Source organism: Tamandua tetradactyla, chromosome 12, assembly GCF_023851605.1.
Source record: "Tamandua tetradactyla isolate mTamTet1 chromosome 12, mTamTet1.pri, whole genome shotgun sequence".
Classification (NCBI taxonomy): Eukaryota; Metazoa; Chordata; class Mammalia; order Pilosa; family Myrmecophagidae; genus Tamandua; species Tamandua tetradactyla.
The window spans coordinates 3,481,733-3,506,512 of record NC_135338.1 but is presented as its reverse complement, the minus strand read 5'-3'; the positions used below and the strand labels follow the sequence as shown (position 1 = coordinate 3,506,512).

General features: G+C 43.4%; 1 protein-coding gene and 1 long non-coding RNA gene across 2 annotated transcripts in view; one reads left to right on the top strand and one right to left on the bottom strand.

The window, feature by feature from the left end:
• The first annotated feature begins 364 nt into the window (after positions 1-364).
• The window catches only part of PRKCH (protein kinase C eta), a 257,755-nt gene continuing 233,339 nt past the window's right edge, over positions 365-24,780 (top strand). The window contains exon 1 of the mRNA XM_077122445.1: positions 365-801. Within this exon, the coding sequence (XP_076978560.1) occupies positions 439-801 (363 nt within the window). The 5' untranslated portion in view covers positions 365-438. The remainder of the gene's footprint in view (positions 802-24,780) is intronic.
• LOC143651728 (uncharacterized) overlaps positions 11,331-24,780 on the bottom strand; it is a 27,757-nt gene continuing 14,307 nt past the window's right edge. Inside the window, exons 2-3 of the long non-coding RNA XR_013160175.1 lie at positions 12,058-12,124; positions 11,331-11,948 (exon numbers count right to left, since the gene is read on the bottom strand). This is a non-coding gene — a long non-coding RNA (uncharacterized LOC143651728). The remainder of the gene's footprint in view (positions 11,949-12,057; positions 12,125-24,780) is intronic.

Genomic DNA, 24,780 nt, shown 5'->3' with positions numbered 1-24,780 from the left:
GAGCGTGAGCCCGCGGAGGCGGGGGCAGGAGGAGAAAGAGCAGGAGGAGGCGGGGGCGAGGCACGCTTGGGGCTGGAGCTCACCGGACGGGTCGCTCCGGCTCTCCGGGGAGAGGCGCTTCCCGTCCCCGAAGAAGGGGCGAGTCCCGCGCCAGCGCCCGGGAAGTGCCGTGCGCTCGAGAGCGGACGGTCGGGCGGCCCCTGCGCGCGGCGGGCTCGGCGCCGGGCTCCCCTCCTTTCCACCTCGCGAGGGAGGGAGGGAGGGAGGGAGGGGAGGAGGGGAGGGCACGACCCCGCGGAGGCGGCAGCATGGCCGGCCGAGGGGGTGTCGGGCGCTGCTTCTCCTCGGAGCTGCCTCCGCTCCCGCGGCCGCCGCGAGGGCTGGCCTGAGCCGGGGCTTCCCGCTGTCCGGCTGCGAGCCCGCGGCCGCGGCGCCGGCATGTCGTCCGGCACCATGAAGTTCAATGGCTACTTGAGGGTCCGCATCGGCGAGGCCGTGGGGCTGCAGCCCACCCGCTGGTCCCTGCGCCACTCGCTTTTCAAGAAGGGCTACCAGCTGCTGGACCCCTACCTGACGGTGAGCGTGGACCAGGTGCGCGTGGGCCAGACCAGCACCAAGCAGAAGACCAACAAGCCCACGTACAACGAGGAGTTCTGCGCCAACGTCACCGACGGCGGCCACCTCGAGCTGGCCGTCTTCCACGAGACGCCGCTGGGCTACGACCACTTCGTGGCCAACTGCACCCTGCAGTTCCAGGAGCTGCTGCGCACCGCCGGCTCCTCCGACACCTTCGAGGGCTGGGTGAGTCGGCGCGCCCCCTCCCCGTTCCGCCTGCTGCTCCCGCGCCTGCCCCGCTCGCCCCGGGCCGCGCCTTCCCAGCGCCTTCCCGAGCTCCGGGGCCGAGGGAATTCCCTCCAGACTCTGGTCCTCGCCCAGGTGGCCGCCGCGCTCGTGACGCGGCCCTGGTGGGTGTGTGCGCGGGCTCAGGTGTGTCCCGAGGAAGCCGGCCTGGACGCGGTCCACCGGCCGGGCGGCCGCTCTGGCTAACGGGAAGCGGGGCTGGGGGCGGGAGTGTGTTGGAAGAGGAGCCCCCAAGTCTCCAGGCGCGGGGGTAACACGCAGAACAGGCAGGGAAGGTGTGATATGAAAGTGATTTGATGCAGGTAAAGTGCTGCAAGCGCTGCTTAGGAGAAAGGCATACATTCTCGCGAGTATTATTCATAATGTTTGTGGATACGTGTGGGATCAGCCTCGCAGACGTGCGCACGTGTTTCGACTTGCACAGCCATTGCATCCCGGAGGAACATAAGCCTGCGCTGGCAGGCTCCGGAGCTCCTGGGTCTGCACGTTGGCCAAGTTTTCCTATCTAGCAGTTTTTCAAGATGAGGCTTACGCGTGTGTTTTCAGATGACTTTGGTACAGTCACGTTTGAAAGGTTTGAGTTCTGTAGGATGCGCTTCTGCTACTCTTGGTTTGAGAAGAAGCTGCGAGACCTGCCTCCACCTCCCCCACCCCCGTCTACTGCTGTTCTGTATATTGACGCTTGCCTCTGCTTTTCACATAGTTCCCGTGAGGCAAACTTTCTGTAAATAAATTAAAATTTCTCGAGCAGTCTGTACAGGGCTAAGATACCTTTGCTTCTTAAATCGTCACACTGTCTTTGGGATGCAGGTGCTTTCATCCCCACTTTTAGATGATGACGTGATAATTATAATAAAGTGTCTAGTTTGGCAAACCGAAGTAAGCCGTTTGAAGGCTCTGGGGAGTTGAATGGCTCAGCTTTTCGGGGAGTCAGTTTTGAACTGGGAATGTGAAAACCTGTTTGAAATTGCCAAGCCGTGGAGTCAGATGGATGCTAATGAAGGCTTATTTAGGCATTCATTTTCTACCTTAGGGAATTGATAAGTTTATCATATATGCTCTAAAATTACATGGTGACTTGTAGAGAGCTAGCCTTTTCTTTTAAATAGAAGTAGAAAGAAACGATTGTTTAACCATAACCATTATATTATATTGAGTTAATTCTTCTTTAGCCTAACTTACTTTGTGAAATTTAGAAGAGTACTTGAGAGGAATAGCTAAATATATAATAAAGGTATGCATTTTACCTACTGAATGACTGGATATGAAATAGAGATGTGCATAAAAATCCCAACGGAATAGTTGAGTCTGATTAGGAGCAGGCTTGCAAGGCTCTAGAGGATGGATTTCTGAAGTTTGATGGTATAGATTAGTCATGACCTTCCCTGAGACAGCCTAGACTAGTGCTTCTCTCCTGAGGAGCTTGTATATTTGAATTACCTCAGGAGCTTCCTAAAAATCTTCACTTTTAAAGACATTAGGTAGGAAGGTCTGGCTGTGGGGCCTCAGCAGCAGCACCGTTAGGCTTCCCGGGTGATCTGAATTTGCAGCTAAAGAGACCAGTGCCCTAATGAAGACTAAGAAATGAGGACTGGAAGAAACAAAAGTATAGGAAGACCCAAGATGCCTTACTAGGTGGAGATGTGCAGACCTGCTTATTTCCTTGCTGGATGAAGTAAATTAAATTATATTTAGAGTTGCCTGAATTAATTATACTTAGATGGTTAATGTAAGGAGGTGTTTTGGAAAATGTAAGTGTTATTAGGATAAGGTCAGCATTTAAATGATCTTGAAACAAATAATTTGTCATATATTTGTGAGGATAGGATAGGTAGGATGGAGAGGTCCTTTTCTTTCTTTCTTTTTTCTTTTTTGCTCAGAAAATATTCTGGGGATTTTGGAAATAAATGTAATGCCTGTTTTTTTAAGTTACCCTTTATAGCTCTAAGGGTGTTTTTAAAGTTTGGAGTTACACAAATACTTCTATAATATTTATCTTTGGTGTATTACATTGAAATGTGTATTCAGACAGTTAGAAATGCAGTAGTTGAATTTATTCCACAACATTTTTATGTGTCATGCAATTGGAACCACAAATTGCTGACCTTCCAAAAAAAAAAAAAAAGCCTGATTTTTCTGCTAGAATATAAGAGACAAAAAAAAGATAACTTCGGCATTAGAATAAAATAGTACGTTTTCAGGACTAATGTACTTTTAAATAACAAGAAGATAATAATTAACATTGATTTTAGTACTCATTTTGTTGCTATTCCCTGCTAAGATGATGAGAGAGGAATTAGATTTAATTTATTCATTAGTTTCCTAGTACCAAGTCTACATGGAGCAGACCCCCAAATATTTGTTTACCGGCTGACTGTAAGTATATTAGCTCACCTAATCTACATAAAACCTAACGTGGTTGTGTGATACAGCTAAAGAATTTCTTAAAATGTAAATTCATAGGATTAAATGCTTAAATTAGAAAGGAAGGTCTCAAATTATGCTTTTACCTTAAATTAGAATATAAGAGCAAAGTAAACCTAAAGTAAGCAGAAGGAGGAAATAGTAAAGATAGCAGAAATCAGTGAATTAGAAAACAGAAAAAAAAAAAAGAGGAAAAAAAATCAGTGAAGCCAAAAGCTAGTTTGAAAAGAATCAGTGAAATTTATAAACCTCAAGCCAAAATTATCAAGAGAAAAATGCGAGAAACGTCATCACTACAGACCCTACAGACCTTAAAAGGATAATAAGGGCATATTATGAACAATATTATTCCAGTAAATTTCACATTCTAAATGAAATGAACAAATTCCTTGAGAGATACAAGCTACCAAAGCTCGCTGAAGGGGAGATAACCTTAGCAGTCCTGGATCTGTTAGCGTAATTGATGTGGCAGTGTGGAACCTTCCACAAAGCAAACTCAAGGGCCTGGATGGCTTCCCTGGTGACTTCTGTCACAGATTTAAGGAACAGACAATACCGACTCTACGCAAACTCATCCAGGAAAAAGAAGAGAACACGTCCCACCTCAGTCCACGAGGACAGCGTTATCCTGATGCCAGAGTCAGACATAAAAAGACAGCTACAGACCAACAGCCTTCATGAAACATAGGTGCAAAAATTCTTGAATTTTAACAAATAAAATCCACAAGTGTATCAAAAGGATAGTACATCATTAGGAAACAGGGTTTATGACCAGGAGTAGCTTAACATTTAAAAATCAATCAATGGAAATCTTTATATCAACTAATTTAAAAAAAGAGCCATATGGTTATCACAGTAGATATAGAAAAAGTGTTTGACAAAAATGTGTCATCAATTACTGATTAAAAACTCTCAGCAAACCACGTACAGAAGGGAACTGCTGTAGCTTGATAAAGAGCACCTGTGAAAAAACTGCAGCTAACCTCTCAGTGGTGAAAGAGTGAATGATATGCCCTTTAGATCAGGAGCAAGGCAAGGATGTCTGCTCTTACCACTTCCATTCATTACATTTTCCAGCATTGTACTGGGGTCCTACCTATTGCAATAAAACAATCAAAATAAATAAAAGGCATACAATTTGCAAAAGAAGAAGTAAAACTGTCTTTATTTTTGGATAAATGATTTTCTGTAGAAAATTCTAAGGTATCAGCAGATTTTGGCTACTAGCACCAACAAGTGAGTTTAACTAGGTTGCAAGATCCAAATCAATATATAAAAATCAGTCATATTTCTATATAAGAGCAGTAAAAATCAAAACTGAAATAGAAAAATGCTGTTTATAATGAGCATCAAAAGTGGAAATTTTAGGGGTCAATTTGATAAAAAATGTGCAAGACCTGTTCTGAAAACAAAATAAATATCTAAATAAATGGAGAGATATTTTGTGTTTATGAATGGGAAGATAAAAGAGGGCTAAGGTCTCATTTTTTTCTAACTGTTCAATAGATTTAATACAATCCTAGTCAAAATTTCAGCAGGCTTTGTTACAGAAATTGACAGACTGATTCTAAAATTATATGGAAATGCAAGGGACTTTGACTGGCCTAAATAATTTTGAAAGAGAATAAGTTGGAGGACTCTTACTTTTTTAAATTTTATGATTTAATATAAAGTTACAATAATCAAGACTGTGGTATTGGAATAAAAAAAGTCATATAGAAAAAAAGTCATATAGGTCATTAGAACAGAGCAGATGACGTATATATAAACACATATATATATAATCAATTGATTTTTGACAAAGGTATCAAAGTAGTTCAGTGGGGAAATGATGACCTTTTCAACAAATGGTGCTTGGACAGTTGGACGGCCATATGCAAACATGACCCTTGACCCTTATACCACATACACAGATTAATTAAAAGTGGACCATGGACTTGAATGTAAGAGTTTAACTGTAAATTTTCTAGAAGAAAACATAGAGGAAAATTTTAGTGACCTTGATTCACAGAGGTGTTTTTAGGTAGGACATGTAAAAGAGCACCAACTGTAAAAGAAAAAACAAAATCGATAAATTGAACTTTGTAAATATTAAAAATTAGTGCTTTTCAAAATGACACTTAAAAAAGTGAATACAAATGGATTGAGGAGAAAATATTTGTAACATATAACAGCAAACTTGCCACATGAATATATAAAACACTTGTCGTAACTCAGTAATCCGACAAATAATCCAATTGAAAATGGGCGGTTTGAACAGATACTGCCATGGCAAAATAGCACGTTAAAAAAGGTTTGAAATCATTAGCCATTGAAGAAGTGCAAATTGAAACCAAAGTGAGATATCGATATGCATTCATTAGAAATGTTAAAATGAAACAGACCAACCATACCAAGTGTTGGCTAGGAAGCTGAGCAGCTGAAACTTTTCTGCTGTTGAAGGGTATGTGAAATGGTATGATCATGTTGGAAAACAGTTTTGCAGTTTATTAAAATGTTAAACAAATGCCTACCGATGGGCCAAGTCACTTCTAGATATTTATCAAGTGAAATGGAAATACGAAGTCCTCATGAAGAGTTCATAGCAGCTTTATTTGTAATAGCTCGGAAACTGGAAACGGATCAAATGCCTACCGACAGATGAGTGTTTAAACAAATTGTGCAGTATCCATAAAATAGAATACTACTAGACAACAAAAAAGGAACGAACTATTGATACATGTAACAACAAGGATGAATCTCAAAATAATTATACTGAGTGAAAGAAGCCAGACAAAAAAAAGAGTGCATACTATATGACTCCATATATATAACATCTTTGAAAATGCACACTGATTATTGCGAATAGCAACAGAAAGCAGTTCAGTGATTTCCTGGGAACAGGGGTAGAGGTGAGGGAGAGATGTATTACAAAGGAGGCTGGGGAGATGGGTAGATTAATTTTTTTTGATAGTGGTGATGGTTTTACGGTTATATATGTATGTCAGTGCTTACCCAGTAATATGTGCGTTATTGTATGAGAGTTATATTTCAATAAAGCTGTAGAAAAAATTCATAGAATATTTATTACTGCTGTATTTTACTGAGGAAGACATTGAAAAATGCTAGTAAGTGAAAGAATTGGATTTGACTCTTGAAAATGACTTTGTGTTTTTCTTTGGTGCAGAAAAAAATATATCATAGTAGTAGCTTTAAAAACAGATAAGAGGGGGCGGGCCATGGTGGCTCAACAGAGTTCTTGCCTGCCATACTGGAGACCCAGGTTCGATTCCCGGTGCCTGACCATGCAAACAAACAGATAAGAGGGGGTGCAAGGGTAGCTAAGTGGTAGAATTCTCACCTGCCATGCAAGAGACCTGGGTTCAGTTCCCGGCCAATGCATTTCCCAAACAAAAACAAAGAAACCAACAAAAACAAACAACCAAACAAAATATTCCACGAATGGTGCTGCAATAATGGGATACTCGAATGGAAAAAGAATGAAACGTGACCCCGCCTTACAACATACGAAAACAAACATAAGAAGAAAACAAGTTCATTAAATATAATTTCTGGATTTTGGACACAGTCTTACAGTCTAAATTATTACTGTCATTTTTTTTTTTTTTAGTTCTTCCAGAGCTTATTTTTACATCAGTTCTAGGACTTCTGAAAACTGATGGTTCACCTAAGTTTAAGACCCTACCTCCTTCTTTCATGTATTTGCTTTTGAATTCACCAGCTTTCCAAGTGGGAGCCGGTATCTAGAGGGGGGGGGGGCAGGCAGGAGGAGCTGCGTCATGGAAAGATCTTGGCACTCCCTCGGGAAGGAAGGCCCTGCCTGGCGCGACCCCAGCCTGATTTCCTGGTTCAGCTCTCCTGAAGACGCCCTGTTCCCTGCAGCATAGCAGTGTGGCTTTTTCTCAGTTTCCCAGTGAGGGATCTGTTTTGTAGTCTTGTCAGGTGAAGCAGGCGGGTTTGCAACCCGGCAGTTTTGTTGATTAATTTTCCCTTGACTTCTGGATCCAGGGGAGAACTTCTAGCACCAGAATCCCTCCAGATTCTTTAGCTCGTGGTACATCATCTTTTGCCCGTTGTGATGCAGTTAGTTATTCTCGCAATTGATTTTTTTTTTCTGAGCAGATGATTAGGGAGAATCTAATATGAACTGATTAACCCAAAGTGTTTAGGGCAAAAAGCAAATTTGAGGTTCTTTGTGGAGTTTCCTGGAGCCCGTGTGCAGGAGTTGTATTGGACATCTAGTGGCTTCGGTTTCGTCGCAATTTCTCTGTTGCAGTGGGACCAGCTGCTTCTCACCATACAGGTTGTGTCTCACGTCTTTGCCCTGTAGAGAGCGTTTTCCAGGTCGCGTTATTCAGCCCTTAGCACAGTTCTGGTACCCAGGAAGTGTTTAGAATGGCAATTAGTGGTCTTGGTAAAAGTGCAATGCAGATTTATGAGGTGGGTTGCAATTAGAATAAGAGAGAGACCTTGGATTTGTTGGAGTTTTGGGTACGCTTTCTGTTGACTGCTTTGCTCCACTCCATTAGAATTTGTTAAACATGAGGCCCCAGTTGGAATCACCTCTCCTAATTACTCTTCTCCACTCTTATCCTTGTACCCAATGTGGTCTCTTGCGGTCGCCAAACTGATCGTGTCATTCTTTCTTAAAACTGTGCAGTGGTTCTTCACTGCCCTTAAGACAAAGCCCAGAGTCTTTCAGATGGCTTACAGGGTTAGGCCTGATTTGGCCCCTGAGCGTCTCTCTCACCTCTCCCCAGCACACACCGTTAACCAGTTTCAGTGAGTTTCTCTCAGTTCCTTGAAGGCCACTCTTTCCTTGCTAATTCCTACCTGGGCTTCAGATCTCAGTTTCTGTCTCAGTTACCTGGAAAATGTAAGACACCCTGGCATGCGGTGTCTGGGTTTGGCCCCCCTCTTGATTCCCTCAGCGTCCTGAGGTCCCCCTCGCCCCCCGCGCCATCCTGAATGAACGGACGGATGAGTGATTGGGTTTTTGTGGAAGCGTGTGATATTGATGAGAGAGAATTCAGGATGTAACGGTGTGGATGGTTGCCTCAGATCATCCCCTTGGCCCCTGGGGTAGCTACTCTGGCTGACTGTAAATGTCTAGATGAAACGCCAAGCCCTGGGTGAGCATTCAACTGTCTTGAGCACCAACTATGTACCAAGCACAGCACTCGACCCCAGAGGGGCCTTTGGACAGGACAGTCACAGCCCATTCCTTTATAGGCCTTGTAGAGTCTCCTCATCCATGGAAATGTTTCCATCTTCGGAAAGGCTGGGTGGGAACTGAATGACGATGCCTGTGAAGAGATGACCTGAAAGAACTTTGCACTCCCCGAGGCAGAAAACAATAACATCCTCTTCAAACTGTCAAAGGCCTTAAGCTTTGTACAGGTCATAAGAGAGTCACAAGAGTTGAAGCAGGAGGGTCACAGTGCAGTTTAGAACAGCGGGAAAAGCCTGATAAGTCTCAGGTCCGCAGACGGCCTGCACACGTGGTCAGTGGGCACAGGTGTTGTTTAACATTGGCCCTGAAGACATTTAGTGCCCTGCTGCTCCGGTTTTTCACAGACTTCATCACTCCCTGTGACTTAAACCAACCAAGGCAATACACACACACACACACACACACACACACACATAATATCTACAAATATTGAGATATATTTATTTAGAAATTTTAGCTATATATGTATGTATATACATAAATATTTGTGTCCTAGAATTTCAGAGGAAGCTGGCTTACTAGTAAATATATGGGGAGTTAACTCTTACTACAAAGTAGCTATTGCACTCGTTATCCAATTTAACAAAATGTCTCTGTATTTCAGTATACAATGTCCAGCAATATATGAGTGCTGTGTTGTAATGGGAGCCCAGAGAGTTGGGTTCAAGCTTTGGCTTGGCTACCTTTCACCTGTGACCTTAGGCTAAGCCTCTACTTGTCAGGGGTAAGGATTATCAGGTTACTTATCAAACAATTCCCTTGTTTATTTAATGGAGGGGCTTGTACTAGAATGTCTGTCTCTAAGGGAGTCCTTAGTCCTTAAAGCCTCCGTTTCCTTATATGAGGCAATTACATCATTTCTTCCCTTTTGGAGTAATTGATTTGGTTGTAAGCAGTCAAAACAAATAGTCTCTTATTAAAGCTAGTAACTCCTCAGAATTAAATTGGCCCACATCTAAATTGCTTAGGCTTGGGGAGGATTTAGCTCATGTTTACGTGACTGGTATGTTTTGCTATTGACACTGGCATTATTTATATAATTTATTATATAAATAATAAATTTATTTTATTATTTATAATAATTTTTAATATTTATAATAATATAAATAATAAATTTATATTATTATATCCTCGGCTTAGAATCAGCCTGAAGGAAGTACAGTGGGTCCTCTTTCTGGAGCCGGAGCTGTCATGCAGTTATATTTCTTGATTTACACTAATGCACCCCTTGTTCTGTGGGATGGTTGTAAGTTATATTACTGTTTCCTGAATATTCCACTTTGGCTTTTGCTAGAAGGTTGTCTCTCCAGCGGGGTAATTAATACTTTGTACTTCTGCAGTGTCTGTAGCCACCAGTCTATATATATTCACCCTCGGTGATGACAAATACTGTAAATCATTTCTAGGACAGACGTTTTAATTAGATGGAGGAATGAGCCCAAGGGTATTGGCTGTCATAGAGTTTAAGTGCTAGGGTGAAGAATTTTATGAGACAGAAATTTTTTTTGAGAATCATGATACTGTCTGAAGATATTTATCAAGATTGTTATGTTAGTCTGTTTCTGTAGCACCGGAAAATTAGAGCAGTAATTGTCAAAGCACAGAGGTCTTTATAGAAGAAAGACCACTGAATAGGAGACTCACCAGCAGTACTTTTAATATGTGCTACCTTCTTGAAAATCTTTTGATTTTACGTAAATTTTTACCCTTTGCATACCTTTAACCTCAAGGGAGAGAACTGTTTAAAAGAGAACCAGAGATATTTCATTTGTGTTTGTGGTAAAAAAAAAAAAAAATTAAAGAATTTTCCGGAGATAGAAATGTTGTTGACATGAGCCCCTCTTATTTGCATTAATGAAATAAGTCATAGAGGGCCAGTGTGAACAGGTCCGGTCCCTAGCCCTGGCTGGATAGCCGTTTGCAGACCTAGCCCCCAGTCTCAAGGCACTTAAAGCAAAACCACCAAGTAGTTTGCATTTTCACGTGGAAGTCGTCTTTTGGCCCTTGCATGCATAGCACTGTCTGCATCTCTTTCCCGTAGCCCTGAAATATAACGCTGGGGCCTCTGTCTTCACCCTGGACTTTGCTTTTCTCACCTCTAATGTCAGAGGTTTGGGAAACCTGAGCTCTGTGGCCCCTTCTGGTCTCAGATTTGTGTGATTCTAGTTATGGTTCCGCTGGATAATACATATCTTCTGGGGGCTGTTCTGCTGATTCTCAGATCTGTCTTGGGCTCTGAAATTATCTTTGGAAGAGCACACCAGAGTCACACATGGAGAGCATAATTCCCTAGCCGGAATGCATGTATTTGTAAACTGTGGACTTCTTAGGTGCTTTAATTATATATTATTGTTGTTTCATTAAAGTACAGAAGAGTTGATAGCAGATTGAGTCCATGTGAAGCAGAAATTTTGAAAGCTTTTCTGAGCCATGGGCCTTTTTAGTGATGATGAAAGCTATGGACCTTGTTTCTAGAAAAATATACTTAAGCTCATATTGACAGTATCCTTTTATTCTTCATTCCCAGGGTCTGGTTCTAACCTTCCTCCCTGTATTTGAGGGCACTTGCAGCAGTTAACCGTCAGGGAGAGTTAACTAAAATAACTAAATAACTAAATAAAACTAAATTAATAACTAAAATAAAATAGAGGCCCTATGCATTTTAGAACAAAGGATGTGCTTGAGAGAATGTAATCTCATTACTTGTAGCTCCTGGTGAGATACACTAGGTGATGACCCATTTTAGGACCTATTTGGTTGTGTTATTTAGGTATTTTTCAAAAGCCTCTAGTTTTGAAGGGGTTTCTTTGAGGTTGTAGATCAAAGTCTAAAACAAAAATAAAAAGAACTAGGACAGCTGAGTGACCTCGGCTTCGTATCTTTTGTTAATATAAACTTTTCTCCTATGAAAAAAAACAGGATGTATCTTTTTTTATACCTTTTTCTTTAAACGCATACCTTCTTTTTAAGGTGTCATGAACATTTAGGTGCCCCGCTGTGTTACTCAATAGAACGATGAGGTCAGGTGATGATTGCCCATTCTTCCTGCCCTTTGAACCTTGCTCCCCAATGGCTTGAGCCTTTCCCTCTCACCCGAAAGGTTTTCTGATCTTCTCTTGAGTTCTCACTTGCTTAGCTGGCACCTTGGAAAACAACCTGATGATGGTGGAAACTGAGCTGAGGGGACAGTATCAGAGAACTAGCTGTTCCAGAGCTCAGTAGAGTTAAAGCTGGAATCTAGCCGTCTGGACTTCAGGCCAAAATTTTTCCTGACTCTCTCTCCATGCGTGGTCAAAGCAGCAGGAAAGCCAACCAGTCGTTTATAGACCTTTATTGCATGGCCACTGGGTTCCAGGTGTGTTCCAGGCACCTCTCCAGGTATTACAGATAGGGCAGAGAACCGCACCTGGAAGCTCAGCTCTCTGAGTGTCTACCGAGCATGGAAAGACAAAACATGAACAAATAAACCAGAGAATAAGAAAACAAATGGAGAATTAAAAGAGAGTGATGCGATAGAGTGTGACAAGATGACTGCTTACCTGGAGTGGTCAGAGGCGGTCTCACAGAGAAGGTGACATTCCGGCTGAGAGCCTGACAAGAGGGCACCTGCCAGGTGAAGATTAGAGAAGGAGGATTCCATGAAGATCGAACAGCTAAGGCAAGGGCTCTAAGTGGAAACAAGCTTGACATGTGGAGGGATTGACAGAAAGGATAGAAAGAGGGTTGACTTGATTTCAGCAGTCTGGTGCATTCACCCCAGCTCTGCTACTTAGTAACGATCAAGCCCCTGAATCTCTTAGTCTTGGTTTTCTCATCTGGAAAATGCTGCTACCACATAGGATTGTTGTGACTGTGAGCTGTAATACTCAAAACATTCCTTTAACAAGATAGGCCCTCAAAAATGGGAGCTTTGGTTGTTTTTAATTTCCCAAAGGAATGAATAGTTTGACAAAGGACTTCTGAAAATGACCATAGTGGCCAAGGAAACACACTCAGATGGTTGCATTTTGGACAGGGAGTGGCAATGTAAAGGTTTTCTGGGGACGGGATCTTGTTAGGGCCTCTTAAATGAATCCCAGAAGCATCATATACTCTAAAGAGAGAATTATGTGGAAGGACCCAAGGACTGAAGTTTATTCCAGACTTGGATTTCTGAATGAGATATTTGTCTTCTACCAACTCATAAGAATTAGTGGAAAGTTTCAGTGATTTAAGGGGATTGAGTAATTGTATTGCAGCTATATAATTGATGTGGCCTCAAAGAATTTGTTTTACAAAACTATGAATTAATAAGCACAGTGCCAATATGATATAATCACAAAGGAAATCGAACTGCAGCCATTATAAAAAACTAGGTATGACTGATTCTTGCTTACTACTGAAAGTTCATTTACTTTGTTGATCATTTTGTGGATTAAACTCTGGATAATTTTGCCTGTTTTGAATAATTTCAGGTAATGCATCTTCCTGATCTCCAGAGTATTTCTGATCCTCCCTTCCGCATTTATTTGGTGTGTGCTCAAATTAGCATGCAGCGTGTAGAATCTGCAATTATGGACTAATACACAAATACAGGCTTTAGGATTATTTATTGGACAACTACCATAATTATCAGTGCATCACAGTGTGCTGGGAGTCAGCCAGAACGGAGTTCAACTAATAGTTCTATTTCTTTTTAGCAAGAGGTCCTTGAACCTTTCCAGGCCTCAGTTTTCTCATCTGGAGCCCAGCATCTACCTCCCAGGGTCATGTGAGAGTACTGTGAGGATTTGTGTAAACATCTAGCACAGCACATGGTACACACCGCTGCATAAAAACCACTTATTATCTCCGCCACCATCGCCACCACCGCTCTACCCCCAGCACTTCAGTATGAAGTCACAGGCTCAGCCCTTTCTGAAATCGACTTTGAGAACAATGAATATCTATGTAGAATTTTAGAGCTAGGAGTCTTATTACTGTATTTGCTTTTTATTTAAAATTCTGAAATATAAATTAATAGGAGAGTTCTACTTACTTAGTGGTAGAAAAGACGGTTTCTTCATACTGGAGTGATAAGAATTTGACATGAATTATGCACAAAAGATCTTACCAGGAATGTGGGAAGATGAAACTGGCATTATCCTAGCTACGATGTTGGCCAAAGTTAGGTAATGGAGGGCTTTGAAACTGAGTGCGTTGGTTTGCTCACTCAGTCCTGCACAGATAGAGGGGTCTGAGTGAGTGTGAACTGACAAACTGGAGAGAATTCAAGTTGCAATATTTAGTTGCAAGGTGATGAGATTGAAAAGCTGGACTGAGCATGTTTATTGATACAGTTAAGGGAAATCTTGGTAGAGAAACTGTTCAACTGGCCATATGAGATATTTCCCTTGATTTAAGTTTAAGTTGTATGTGGATTTTTCTGTCATATTTTCAGGGACAAAAGCTGCAGTTTTTAAAAGAGCATACTTTGAACTTAAGACCGGCATCAAGGGTTCACCAACGATTTTGATTTGGTTTGCAGAAAAATTTGAAATTTCTGTTTCTATATTGGCTCATTTCGAAGATGATTATTTCTAGTTCTGTCCATTGACTGGACACTTAATTTTAGGTCCTAGAGCTCTCATAGCTAATTTTAAATGAGAGCTTTTCTGAATTGTACATACTTAATTGTTTTTCAGAAACTTGTTTCATTTGCTCCATCGTAAGACAGCAGTGCTTGCATCTGATGTTTAGCACAGCTTTTGTCTGGGCTGTTCAGAAGCTTTTGCTCACTTTTTGGCTATTCGGAGAATGTATTGTTTTTGAGTCTTTCCACCCAGGCCTCTGAATCTTGTTGTCATGCACACATCCTGTACCTGGGTTGTGGTTGTATTGATTCTCAGGGGCGCTGCTATTGCAGATGTCTGGGGGTGAGTGAGAATGTGTTCTTGAGTTTCCGCCCTCCCTTGGGCCACTGGCTTCTGCTTTCTGATGCGTGTGACCTCTAGAGACCCTCAGCTTCCCCCTAGCACCTGGCAAAGTGCCCTACACGTGGTAGAGATTCAGGAAGCGTTTGTAGAATGAAGGAATTCCCAAATCTATACTGTTTGTCTGTATTATCTTTGCTAAAAGGTTTTCCCTTTAAAATTCACATTTTGGGTATAGCCATTGACATTTCTTTTTTTTAGTTTAGAGCCACCTCAGGAGTAGAGAGAATTTCGAGTATGCCAGTGTGATTTTTGTTCCCTTGATTATTTAAGTGGGTAAACAGCATATGAAAGGAAGGGTGGGATCCCAGATTACCCAGATAAAATGTTAACTTCTTTTGTTTAGGTGATAAGAGATGGTTTTTCAAAAGAGGGAAGGCTGAGAGACTTAAACCAGCTCCTGGCACTCAGGTGTCAGGAAGGCGTCAAGGGCAGCCTGTCCCTGGCACGGAGAATAGGGCTTCAGTAGGGGGCATTTTCTTGACTGAGGTTCAGCTGTGACCTTGAGGTGACAGTCACCTATTAAACCTGTTTTGCATTTTTTTTTCCCTTAAGATATCCTGTTCTGGCAAAATAAATGACTCTGGAAGTTGCCTCGTTAGGATCCCAGAGTGCATTTTGGTTTGTGAACTGAACTTCTGACGGGTCCCTGTCGACTCCTTTTGCTGTGATTTGGTCCTCTTGAGCTTGGGTATGTAGATGTTTGTTTCAAATCAAGGAAAATGATTCTGAAAAATTGTTTCTGTCGAGATATTAAATGAGTCTTCTCATTAATATGATCTCCATTAGTATTTCCAAGACAAATGATAGAGTGACAATTCTTTGATGAAGTTTAAGTTGAAAAGGAGAAACTGAGAGAATTGGAAGAGGGAATAATGGAGTCTCACCATTCCTTAAATTCCTCCACAGCTCTTTCTTACTCTTAGCAGGACCCCTTATTTCCTTACTTTTATTTTATTAAAAGTAAGGCCATTATTTTAGAAAGTCTCAGACTAGTGTCAGTTATAATATCAGGGACAACCTGTTTCTTTCCTAACACCTAAATTATTCTCTGTGGGCAGGAGCTCGAGTGCTTCAAAGAAGGATGAAGCCAGCCTGTATGAACTTCCGCGGATCACATCCCCTTCCACAGCCCTGCTGTCCAGTGCCCCTCATTCTCAGGGTCGAGGCACACTCCCTGCTCACGTCCAGCCCCCCACCTGCCGGGTTGGGGTCGTCTCTCAGTTCTTTGCTGGGCCAGGCTTTTCCTTTCCTCCACCCTCACCCTCTCCCTGTCCCCTGACACCGCCTCTTCAGAAATATCCCCAGATCTCTCCAGCTCCCACAGAACAAACCATCCAGCCCTCTCTTGGCCTTGCTTGCTTTTCTTTTTGAGGTGGGGCTTAATATCCCCCTTTCCTCTTCAGCCGCTTCCCTAATGAGCTGTCTGCACAGGTTCCGCCCTCTCCTTACCCCCCGCAGCCTGACTTCTGCTCACACCACGCCGTGGCCCGTGGCCGCCGTCTGCACAGGTTCCGCCCTCTCCTTACCCCCCGCAGCCTGACTTCTGCTCACACCACGCCGTGGCCCGTGGCTGCCGTCTGCACAGGTTCCGCCCTCTCCTTACCCCCCGCAGCCTGACTTCTGCTCACACCACGCCGTGGCCCGTGGCTGCCGTCTGCACAGGTTCCACCCTCTCCTTACCCCCCGCAGCCTGACTTCTGCTCACACCACGCCGTGGCCCGTGGCTGCCGTCTGCACAGGTTCCGCCCTCTCCTTACCCCCCTCAGCCTGACTTCTGCTCACACCACGCCGTGGCCCGTGGCCGTGGTGCTGGCAAAGCCCGTGAGTGACCCTGTCAGCATTGTAGGCCTTGTTTTTCGTATTAGCTGAGACCCCTTGAGACTCTGCCTCCCGTGTTCTGTGTTTCTCTGTCACCTCCTATGATCTTTTTATTTCTTTGTTATTATTGCTTTTGTTTTGGTGTCTCTTTTATCATTCCCCAACTTTCCAAAGTATTGACATTTCCCAGGGTCTTGTCCTTACATTGTTTCTTTCTCTTTCCAGAATATCTCACCTTTGGTGGTCTTACCCAGATTACCCAGAGCTCTGTCTCCTGTCTTTTCCCTGCTTCTAGGATGGGGGCAGGCATCTCCTTTAATTTCTCACCACAACCCCTGACGGGGAGGTAGTTACCACAGTACCTGCATTTCTTACCTGAGGAAACCAGCTTAGGTGATCCCAGGACAGGTCTAAGGTCCCAGGTGTGGTGTGCCTGCTGGACAGACCTATTTGGATGTCCTTCGGGCACCTCCAAGTTCACATATCCCAATTAATACCTCATCTTCCTCACTAAACTGCTCCTCTTCCTGCTTTCCCAATCAGAACAGGTATCACAATTAGTTACCTGGACATTATTTTAGACTCTTCTAACCTTTTTCACTGAATTAGTCAATTGTCAAGTCCCACTGAGTTTGCTTGTTGAATGCTTCTTGAATATTCTTTATTCTTTTCCATCAGCTTCATACTCATTTAGGCCTTTATCATATATATAGACTATTGCAGTAACCTTGGGAATGATCTCCTTGAATCTAATTTTATTCGTTCAAACCCATCTTCCATAGAGCTGCCTGGATGAGTTTTCTAAAACTCAACTCTAATCTCTGTCCTGCTGAAAAGCTTTTAAAAGTTCTCCATTTCCTTTAAAGAAATTTGGGAAGGTTCCCGTAGTCTGGTTCATGCCTATGTCTCCTGCTTTTGTCTCCCACGTCTCCTTGTCTTCTGGTTCATGATCTAGTACTAAAGAGCGGATGGGCCTTGCTTGCCTCTGCTTGTGTCTGATGCTCTGCAGTTTCACTAGGTGTTGGGGGGAGTGGGCAGGTGTTCCCTTGTCATCTACATGGAAGGACTTGTGCAACATTAGAAAAGTTAGCAGGGATGGAGAGGTATAGAGAAAAATACGTCTCTCTCCCCGTAGCTACAAACTGGCCTGAACAACTAGGCATGCACTGACGCGCACACTTCCAGGCTCCAGCTTGCAGCATTAACTGGGCATTTCCTAGGGCCAGAGACCGTGTTTGGTGCTGGGAGCACAAATCTCCAGGTTCTCAACCTGTCGTGGGAGAGGCAGCACAAACCTGCAATTTCATCATCGAGTAGAGTTCAAGAATAGAAACATGTGCAGGGTGGTAGGGAATTGAAGCCTGGGGATTCAGGGTGGACTTCTTGGAGGAGGTGACCACCAAATTCAGTCTTAAGGGAAAGTTGGGATTAACCAGGTTTGGGATGGTGCAGGCTCTCCTTTTCTCCTTCCCCACCCCCTGCCTTGGAATTTGTTTTTTTTTTCCTGTGGAATTTTACCTATGTGGGTCATTTCACACAGGGCTGACAATGTTTAGTGCCTCTTAAAAAGCAGGCTCTGCCTGGTTCGTGTTGTTAGTAGGAGTGTGCTTTGTGAGGCAGGGGCTCTGCGTTAGCCCCTGGAGGCTGCTGAATACATGTTTGCTGAATTTGCTCCTTTGAGCTGAGGTGTGAGAAAAGAGTTCTCTTCTTTATCCCGGAGGTGGTAAAAGCCAGTGGTGTGGGTGGTGCATTGGTGGCTCAGTGACAGAGTTCTCGCCTGCCATGCTGGAGACCCAGGTTCAAGTCCTGGTGCCTGCCCATGCAAAAAAAAAAAAGTCAGTGGTGACCCGACGAGGTTGGCAGTGGGGTTGACCCCATCAGGTCCTCAGCCAGTGACCTGCCTCTGAAGTGTCCCTGCCTACCTGCAGGGCAGCTTGGGCCATCTCACGAGAGGGGCGGAGTGTAGCTTAGAAGTCCAACTCTGTTTTGAGCAAGACTGCCAGACTTGCTTGCTGGGGAAGGGAGTGCCCTTTTTAAGCCTCAACCAGGAATTAAATTCAGGTAGGGGGATGGTGAAGGCAGAGAGAACTCACTTATTAGCAGGTAATATGGTCAACCTAACTCATATGGATGTAGATTATTGTGCTTTTGCCCTTTTCTAGCTGGAAAAGGAAAGGCTTGGGGAGCTGCCCTCAATTGTGCATCAGTGAAGGATCAGCTGGTTGAAAATCAGAAAAGAGCGTATTTGCAGCCCTTATCCTTTGAATGACTCACAGATTTCCATCCCCGTGTGTATGAGGGTGATGAATGCCGTGGTTTGGAGGTCTGACCTGTGTGCCCCAGCCCTGCCATTCCCCTGGACTGTGTCCCTGTGCAGTCTTGGCTGTTTTCAGAGCCACGTTTCCACCAGAAGAGCCGCGCTGTAAGTGTTTCCACAGGAACCCCGCCCTGCACCAGTGTCGTTGTTGTGGCTGGGCCACCAAGTCCGCAGGGCGGAGGCGTTCAGCCCTCCGTGACAATGCAGCAGATCTTTCCATTTCTCACTGCACATTTTCCAGTGTGCCCTCATCCACCGAGGCGTCTTCAACCAGGTCCACTAATTACCCCATGATAAGGAAAAACTAGTCTTAACTTACCCACTGAAGACTAGCATCCCAAAAGATGGCTTACAGTTGCTCTCTGCCAGCTAACAATGGATGGTGCAGCTGCCAAGGTTAGAGAGCTGTAAGAGAGCCGGTGACGCTGCAGCTCTCGACAAGGCCATTCGGTTCCTCCAAGCTTCTCCGTGGATCTGTATATATATTGTTGCAAATGAAGTTGTTCCATTGACTCTTCTCACGCAGACTTCTTTTTTTTTTTTTAAAGGAAAGACAGAGAGAAGGAAGGAAGGATAGAAGGAAGGAAGGAAGGAAGAAAGGGAAACATCTTTAAACATTTTCTTGTTTTATTGTATTTTGTTTTTTTGTTTTTGTTACATGGGCTGGGGCCGGGAATCGAACCGAGGTCCTCCGGCATAGCAGGCAAGCACTTTGCCCGCTGAGCCACCGCGGCCCGCCCACACGCAGACTTCTTGGTCTTACGTTTTTCCAGTTACTTACAGGGTAGCCTGGAATATAGGTGGCTATTCCTGGGATTTCATTTTCCTGCCTGGTGGGTGTTTACAGTGGAACAGAAGCCAAAGGGATCGGTTATTTGAATTGATAAATCAAGAGAATGAACTGGAGACTACAGTACTGTCTTGAGAAAGAATTTACTGTAACTTCAATTAAGAAATTAATGAATCTCAAATGATTATAGCCCTAGTGTTAGATCTTCCAAAAGAATGGCTCTCTCGAGAACCAGCTTACTGAAAAATAAGATGCTGAATCAGATAGGGAAGACGTATATGTTGAGACCTGATAGATTTTTCTTATCAAATTATAGTTAAAGAACTAGACTCTGTAAAGGAAAGAAGACTTTAAGTTTTACTGTTGAGATTCTCGTTGGTTTTGGAGCTGTGATGGAACAGAGGTTGTGGGACTGGATAACAGATTTATTTATACTTTTATCTTCAATAGAAAGTACATATGTATGTACTGTGCAAAAGTAAGATATGGTCTCTTTTCTTAATCAAAATAGTTTTAAACAACTATTTTGAATAATAGTTGTTTAACAGTATGTACTACTGTGATGTAGTAAGAATCGGTTTAAAAAATATATGAGTGCAAAGAAGTTTGAAAAGAGTTTTATAGGTTGTTAGACCGAGAATGGGTGAAACTGTATCTGGTACCAGAAAACTGAGCTGGCTTATTTACAGCAGACATTTTCCAGGCTCTCATCTTCTGTGTGAAAACACAGACGGATCCATTGGCCTTTCCTGGGTCCGGATCTGGCAAGTCAGCTCTTAAGCTGTGGGTCCCTACCTGGGACTCCATCACCTGTACTTGTGGGACTGTGTTTTGTGTTGCTGGTTCTCATGGACAGTGACTTCCTCAAGTGTGAAAGTTCACTGGGCTGAAGGCATGCCAGTCCATCTTCGGACCACCATGAAGCTTGTCCTTGGAGGGACCCAAATTTCTTACATGGAAAGAAGAGGTATGACATTGCTTCAGGCTTGCAATGAACTGGATATTTACATTAAGGTTCTCCAGAGAAACAGAACCAAAGGACAGATAACTATATATCAACACACAAACATACACACACACACACACACACACACACACACGAGATTTCTTATAAGAAATAGGCTCATGTGGCCATGGGGTGGGGGTACTGGCAAGTCTGAACTCCATAGGGCAGGCTGCAAGCAGGAAACTCTGATAAAAGTGATACTGAAGTCCTTAGTCAGAATTTCCAAGGGAAGCTGACTGGCTGGAAATTCCAGCAAAGGCCAGTGCTGAAGTTGAGGCAGAAATTATCCTTCTGATCTCTGAAACTCTCAGTTATGGCTTTTAAGACCTCCAGCTGATTAGATGAGGAGGATCCCCACAATGCTGAGGGCAGTCTCCTTTGTTGATTGTAGATGCAATCCACTGATTGTGGATGTAATCAGCTGATTATAGATGCAAATCCAATCTACAAAATACCTCTGCAGCAAGAGGCAGGCCCGTGCTTGACCAAACTGGCCACTGTAACCTAGACAAGTTGATACGTGAAATTAACCATCCCAGTGACCTCTGAAAGTTCTCCCAGCTCTGAGAATTCTGATTTTATCCACATCCACTGCTAGGGTTCCTGCTTCATGAAATTGGATGCATAGAAAGAAGGGGAAATAAATATGAGAGCCCTAGCACCACTAAGCCTGTAGAAGTGGAGTTAGGTGGTCCAGGTTTCACAGTACAGAAGTGTTCTGTGGTGCAGAGAGAGGCAGGCTGAGGGATCTTTTGCACACCATGTGTTCCTGTGAAAATAAGCTTTGCTTGACAGTGTGTAGCATGCGTTAATCCTTTTTTTTCCTTTGTTTTTGGCAATTTGTTGAATGAAACAATTTTTGTCATTTACTCAAGAGAAAAAGAATCACAAGGAAGGCCCATGGAGAATGCTTATTCTTTCAGGCCTGTGGAGCCAGCTGCCAAGGTGTGGGGTGACCCAGCCGCGTGGGGTGGCACTCGGGCCTGTGCCCCACTATTTAGCTTGTGAGTGAGCTGGGCGAGATGGTCCCTGGCAGGTCGGCACTGATGAGAGCACTGAGCCTGCTCCTCTTTGTTCTGGTGACTTTTGTGTTCCTTCTAGAAATACAGCCCAGGGCTTGCCCATGTGACCTTCTGTTTTCACCAGATCCAGATTTCCAGCTCTTTAAAGCCCAAGGGATTTTAGAGATCATCCATGACAAAGGATTTTTAAATGTTTAAATCCAGGAGCTGTCCTGAACTGCCAGTTCAGTTATTGAGGTCAGGCTCGAGTCGCTTACCCAATACCGTAGTTCACATGATGGCTTCTCAGTTTCCACTTTGGGAGAATGACCTTGTCAAACCTGCTAGGAGGACTTATTTCTGTTCCTTTCTCTGTGCTGGGCTGTGTACTCATTCTCCCCCAGTTCCCTTTTCTGGTGTGTTTCTTAACAAACCATTTTCCTTTTCCCACTATTTTAGGAGTCTCAGGATAGTCAAGCATAGATGGCCTCCCTTCTCAAACCCTTTCTAGTAAGCACATTTTTGGAGATGGCCTTGCTTCAGGGTATTCCTTTTGGACAGGAAAGAGTCTTCTATAAAAATCTCCAAGTCATGAGCATAATTAATTTTTCCAGGCTAAGTAGGCTTTAGATTTCATGTCAAAAGACAAGTACATAATTTGCCCTTCCTTTCCCCGTCCAGAGTCTAAAACTTACAATATTTGAATGTGGAGAGCAGATCAACAGAACTACAAACAGTAATTTGGTGGTGAAAGTAGCTGTGTAATGTGCATATTGAAGAGGCTAAATGATCCTCTTTCATGAGTTTCAACTTGTTCCTTCTATCTTAGAATTCTGCAGCAGAGACCTGAGGAATGGAGTACGGAGCGTGGAATAACACATAATAATAATAAGTACTTAATAAGGATTCATTAGGTGTCAGGCTAAGTGCTTCAGATGTATTAATTCTAATTCTTAGAGTACCTTTGAGATACATCGATTCCCTTATGATCTAGCCCCTCTTGATGAGGCATCTGGGTGCAGCCCAGGGAGGCTAAGATACATGCTCCAGGTGAGTGGCAGAGCTAAGGCTTGAACACGTGTGTTGAGCTTACTGGTCTACGTTATTCCTGAACAAGGCGGTTGATGTGAGGCAGGCAAAAAGCTTTTGAGATGTCCTTCTGGGTTTACCTTTTAACAGTTTATGTCTCTCACTTCTGAAAAGTGGTAGAGAAATCATTAAGGGTTTTAGGAGTTTAAGGGTCTTGGAGAGGAAGCGTGGTTTACCCCTGTTGTGTGTTGATCTGCTGCATAATCCCAGATCTTCTGACCTCCTGGTGCTTCCCCAAAATGTTTCAGACATTCCTGCCCCACTCAGGAGAGGCTTAGGTTCGTCGGTTCAGTACCTGTTTTCTTAGTTATTTAAGAAGGATGATCGCACATCAGCACAAATTTGATTCACCACCTCTGGGATTTACTTCCCTTCAAATATTGTGGTTGATACACTGTAGATTTCTACCATTTTTTTTCTCTCTTTATCAAGCAGTAAATTATTAGATAAAGTAATGATTGAATTCGTCAGCACAAATGGGCTGCATAAGGGGTTGGTTCCACTCTACAAACAGTCACTGGAGGTAGTAAGTGGAAAGTCCCTGTGCTTAAGGCTGTGGCCTACAGCAGTGACCCTCTTTTTCCTTTTTTGATATTTAAAACTTAACACTTATGTTGCCAGTAGGTTTAACACGTTATTGGAGCAACTGTCGTGTGTCTGGAACTATGCTAGACATGGGACATGCAGAAATTAAACGATAGGGTCTCCGCCCTCAAGGAGCTTAGCTTGCAGCAGAAGCAGATAAATAAACACTTAAAAGATTATAATTTGTGTTATGCTGTAGCCTTAATGCAGAACGCTGTAGAGGAATGACCCTTTCATGACAAAAACAGGCACAAGCAAGTTTCGTGTCTTTGCCTGTTTGTGTGTGTGTGTGTGTGAGATTGATTGAGAGTCTACTTATAATACTGAACTTCAACCAAACTGCCATTATAGAAATGAACACTTAAATGAGTTATTTTTCCTAAACATTGTAGTTTTCCTTATTCATCTTTTCGTGCCATCATTAGCAATCTCGTGTTCTCATTTTAAGTTCATCATTGTGTAATGATGGCTTAGGAATTTTACCATATATTTACTTTGGCTTGTTTGCTTCCCTTTGCTTTATAACCTGCTCACTAGTGATTTCACTGTTGCTTTTGCGTCCCTTTGAAGTTGGCAGGAAGTGGGGAGGGAAGCCAATGAGCAGTGTTCCTGAAATAGGAAGGGAGTTGGGTGAAAATCCAGGAGAGGCCATCATAGAGCTGCTTATCTAAGGTGGGTTAGTTTGCGCCAAGCTAAAAGGAGAGAATACTGATTTTATTACTTTTAAAAAATGTGAGTGCTTTTTGTTTAAGTTAAGACCATTTATGGCCTTGCGACTTTGGAGTCACGGGGTGGGGTGCTGCAGTTTAAAGCAGTTTTCAGTGTGCTTAAGTTTTTTCCGAGTGTCACCAAGGCCGAGGGGAAAGGCCACCTCACTGCACTTCTCGTCTCCGGAGCTGCCTTTGTCCCCTCCCTCCGGGGCACTGGCTCCCACGCACAGGAAGACCTCAGCCAGAGTAACTCTCGCCTCCCCGTGTCGTTTCACACTGGTGTTGCTGGGCCCAGTGCAGTTGCTGCGTCTGTGGTTTATTCAAAAGTTTCCATTCTGTGGAGGTTTGTGCTCTTACCTTGAATTCAGATACACCTAAATAGTGGCCTGGGTTGCTCAGACGCCATAGAGATAAGACAGCTTCACGTGGGCCCCACAGAGAGAGGTGCTGGGTCATTTTCATTAGAATTTGGTTAGTGATGCCTCTCTCTGTTTTACAAACCAGCAGCCTAATATAACCAGTAATGAACCTCGCTAGTAATTTATATTGGCTGATCTGAGGTGTTAGGCAGTAAAAATGTTTTACTGTCTTCATTCATTAACTTCATTCAGTTGGTGAAGTGTCCTTCTGGAGTGAGGGAAGCTGCAACCACCTTTGACCAAAAGAGAGAGAGGGAGTGAGGATCCAGATTTTTCAGGAAACGGGATTAAGTGGCATTATTTAGGGCTGGGTGAGGAGGTGCAGGACAGCCTGAGGTACTGTCTCACTGGTGTCTTGAAGCTGATTCATCCACGTGCCAAGAAAGTTGTAGAAACCTACAGGGGAATTCCCCAGTTCCTTTGCATTCCTTTTTCTGACATTGTTTTAGGCCTGTTTACTTGATGGTTAGGTTTCCAGTTTTATCAGCACTAATCTCTTTTTGCAGACTCCTAAAGTGACAGATGGTGTGGTTGGTATTTTCTGGGAAGGGTACGTTTCCCCTGGTTTGTCAC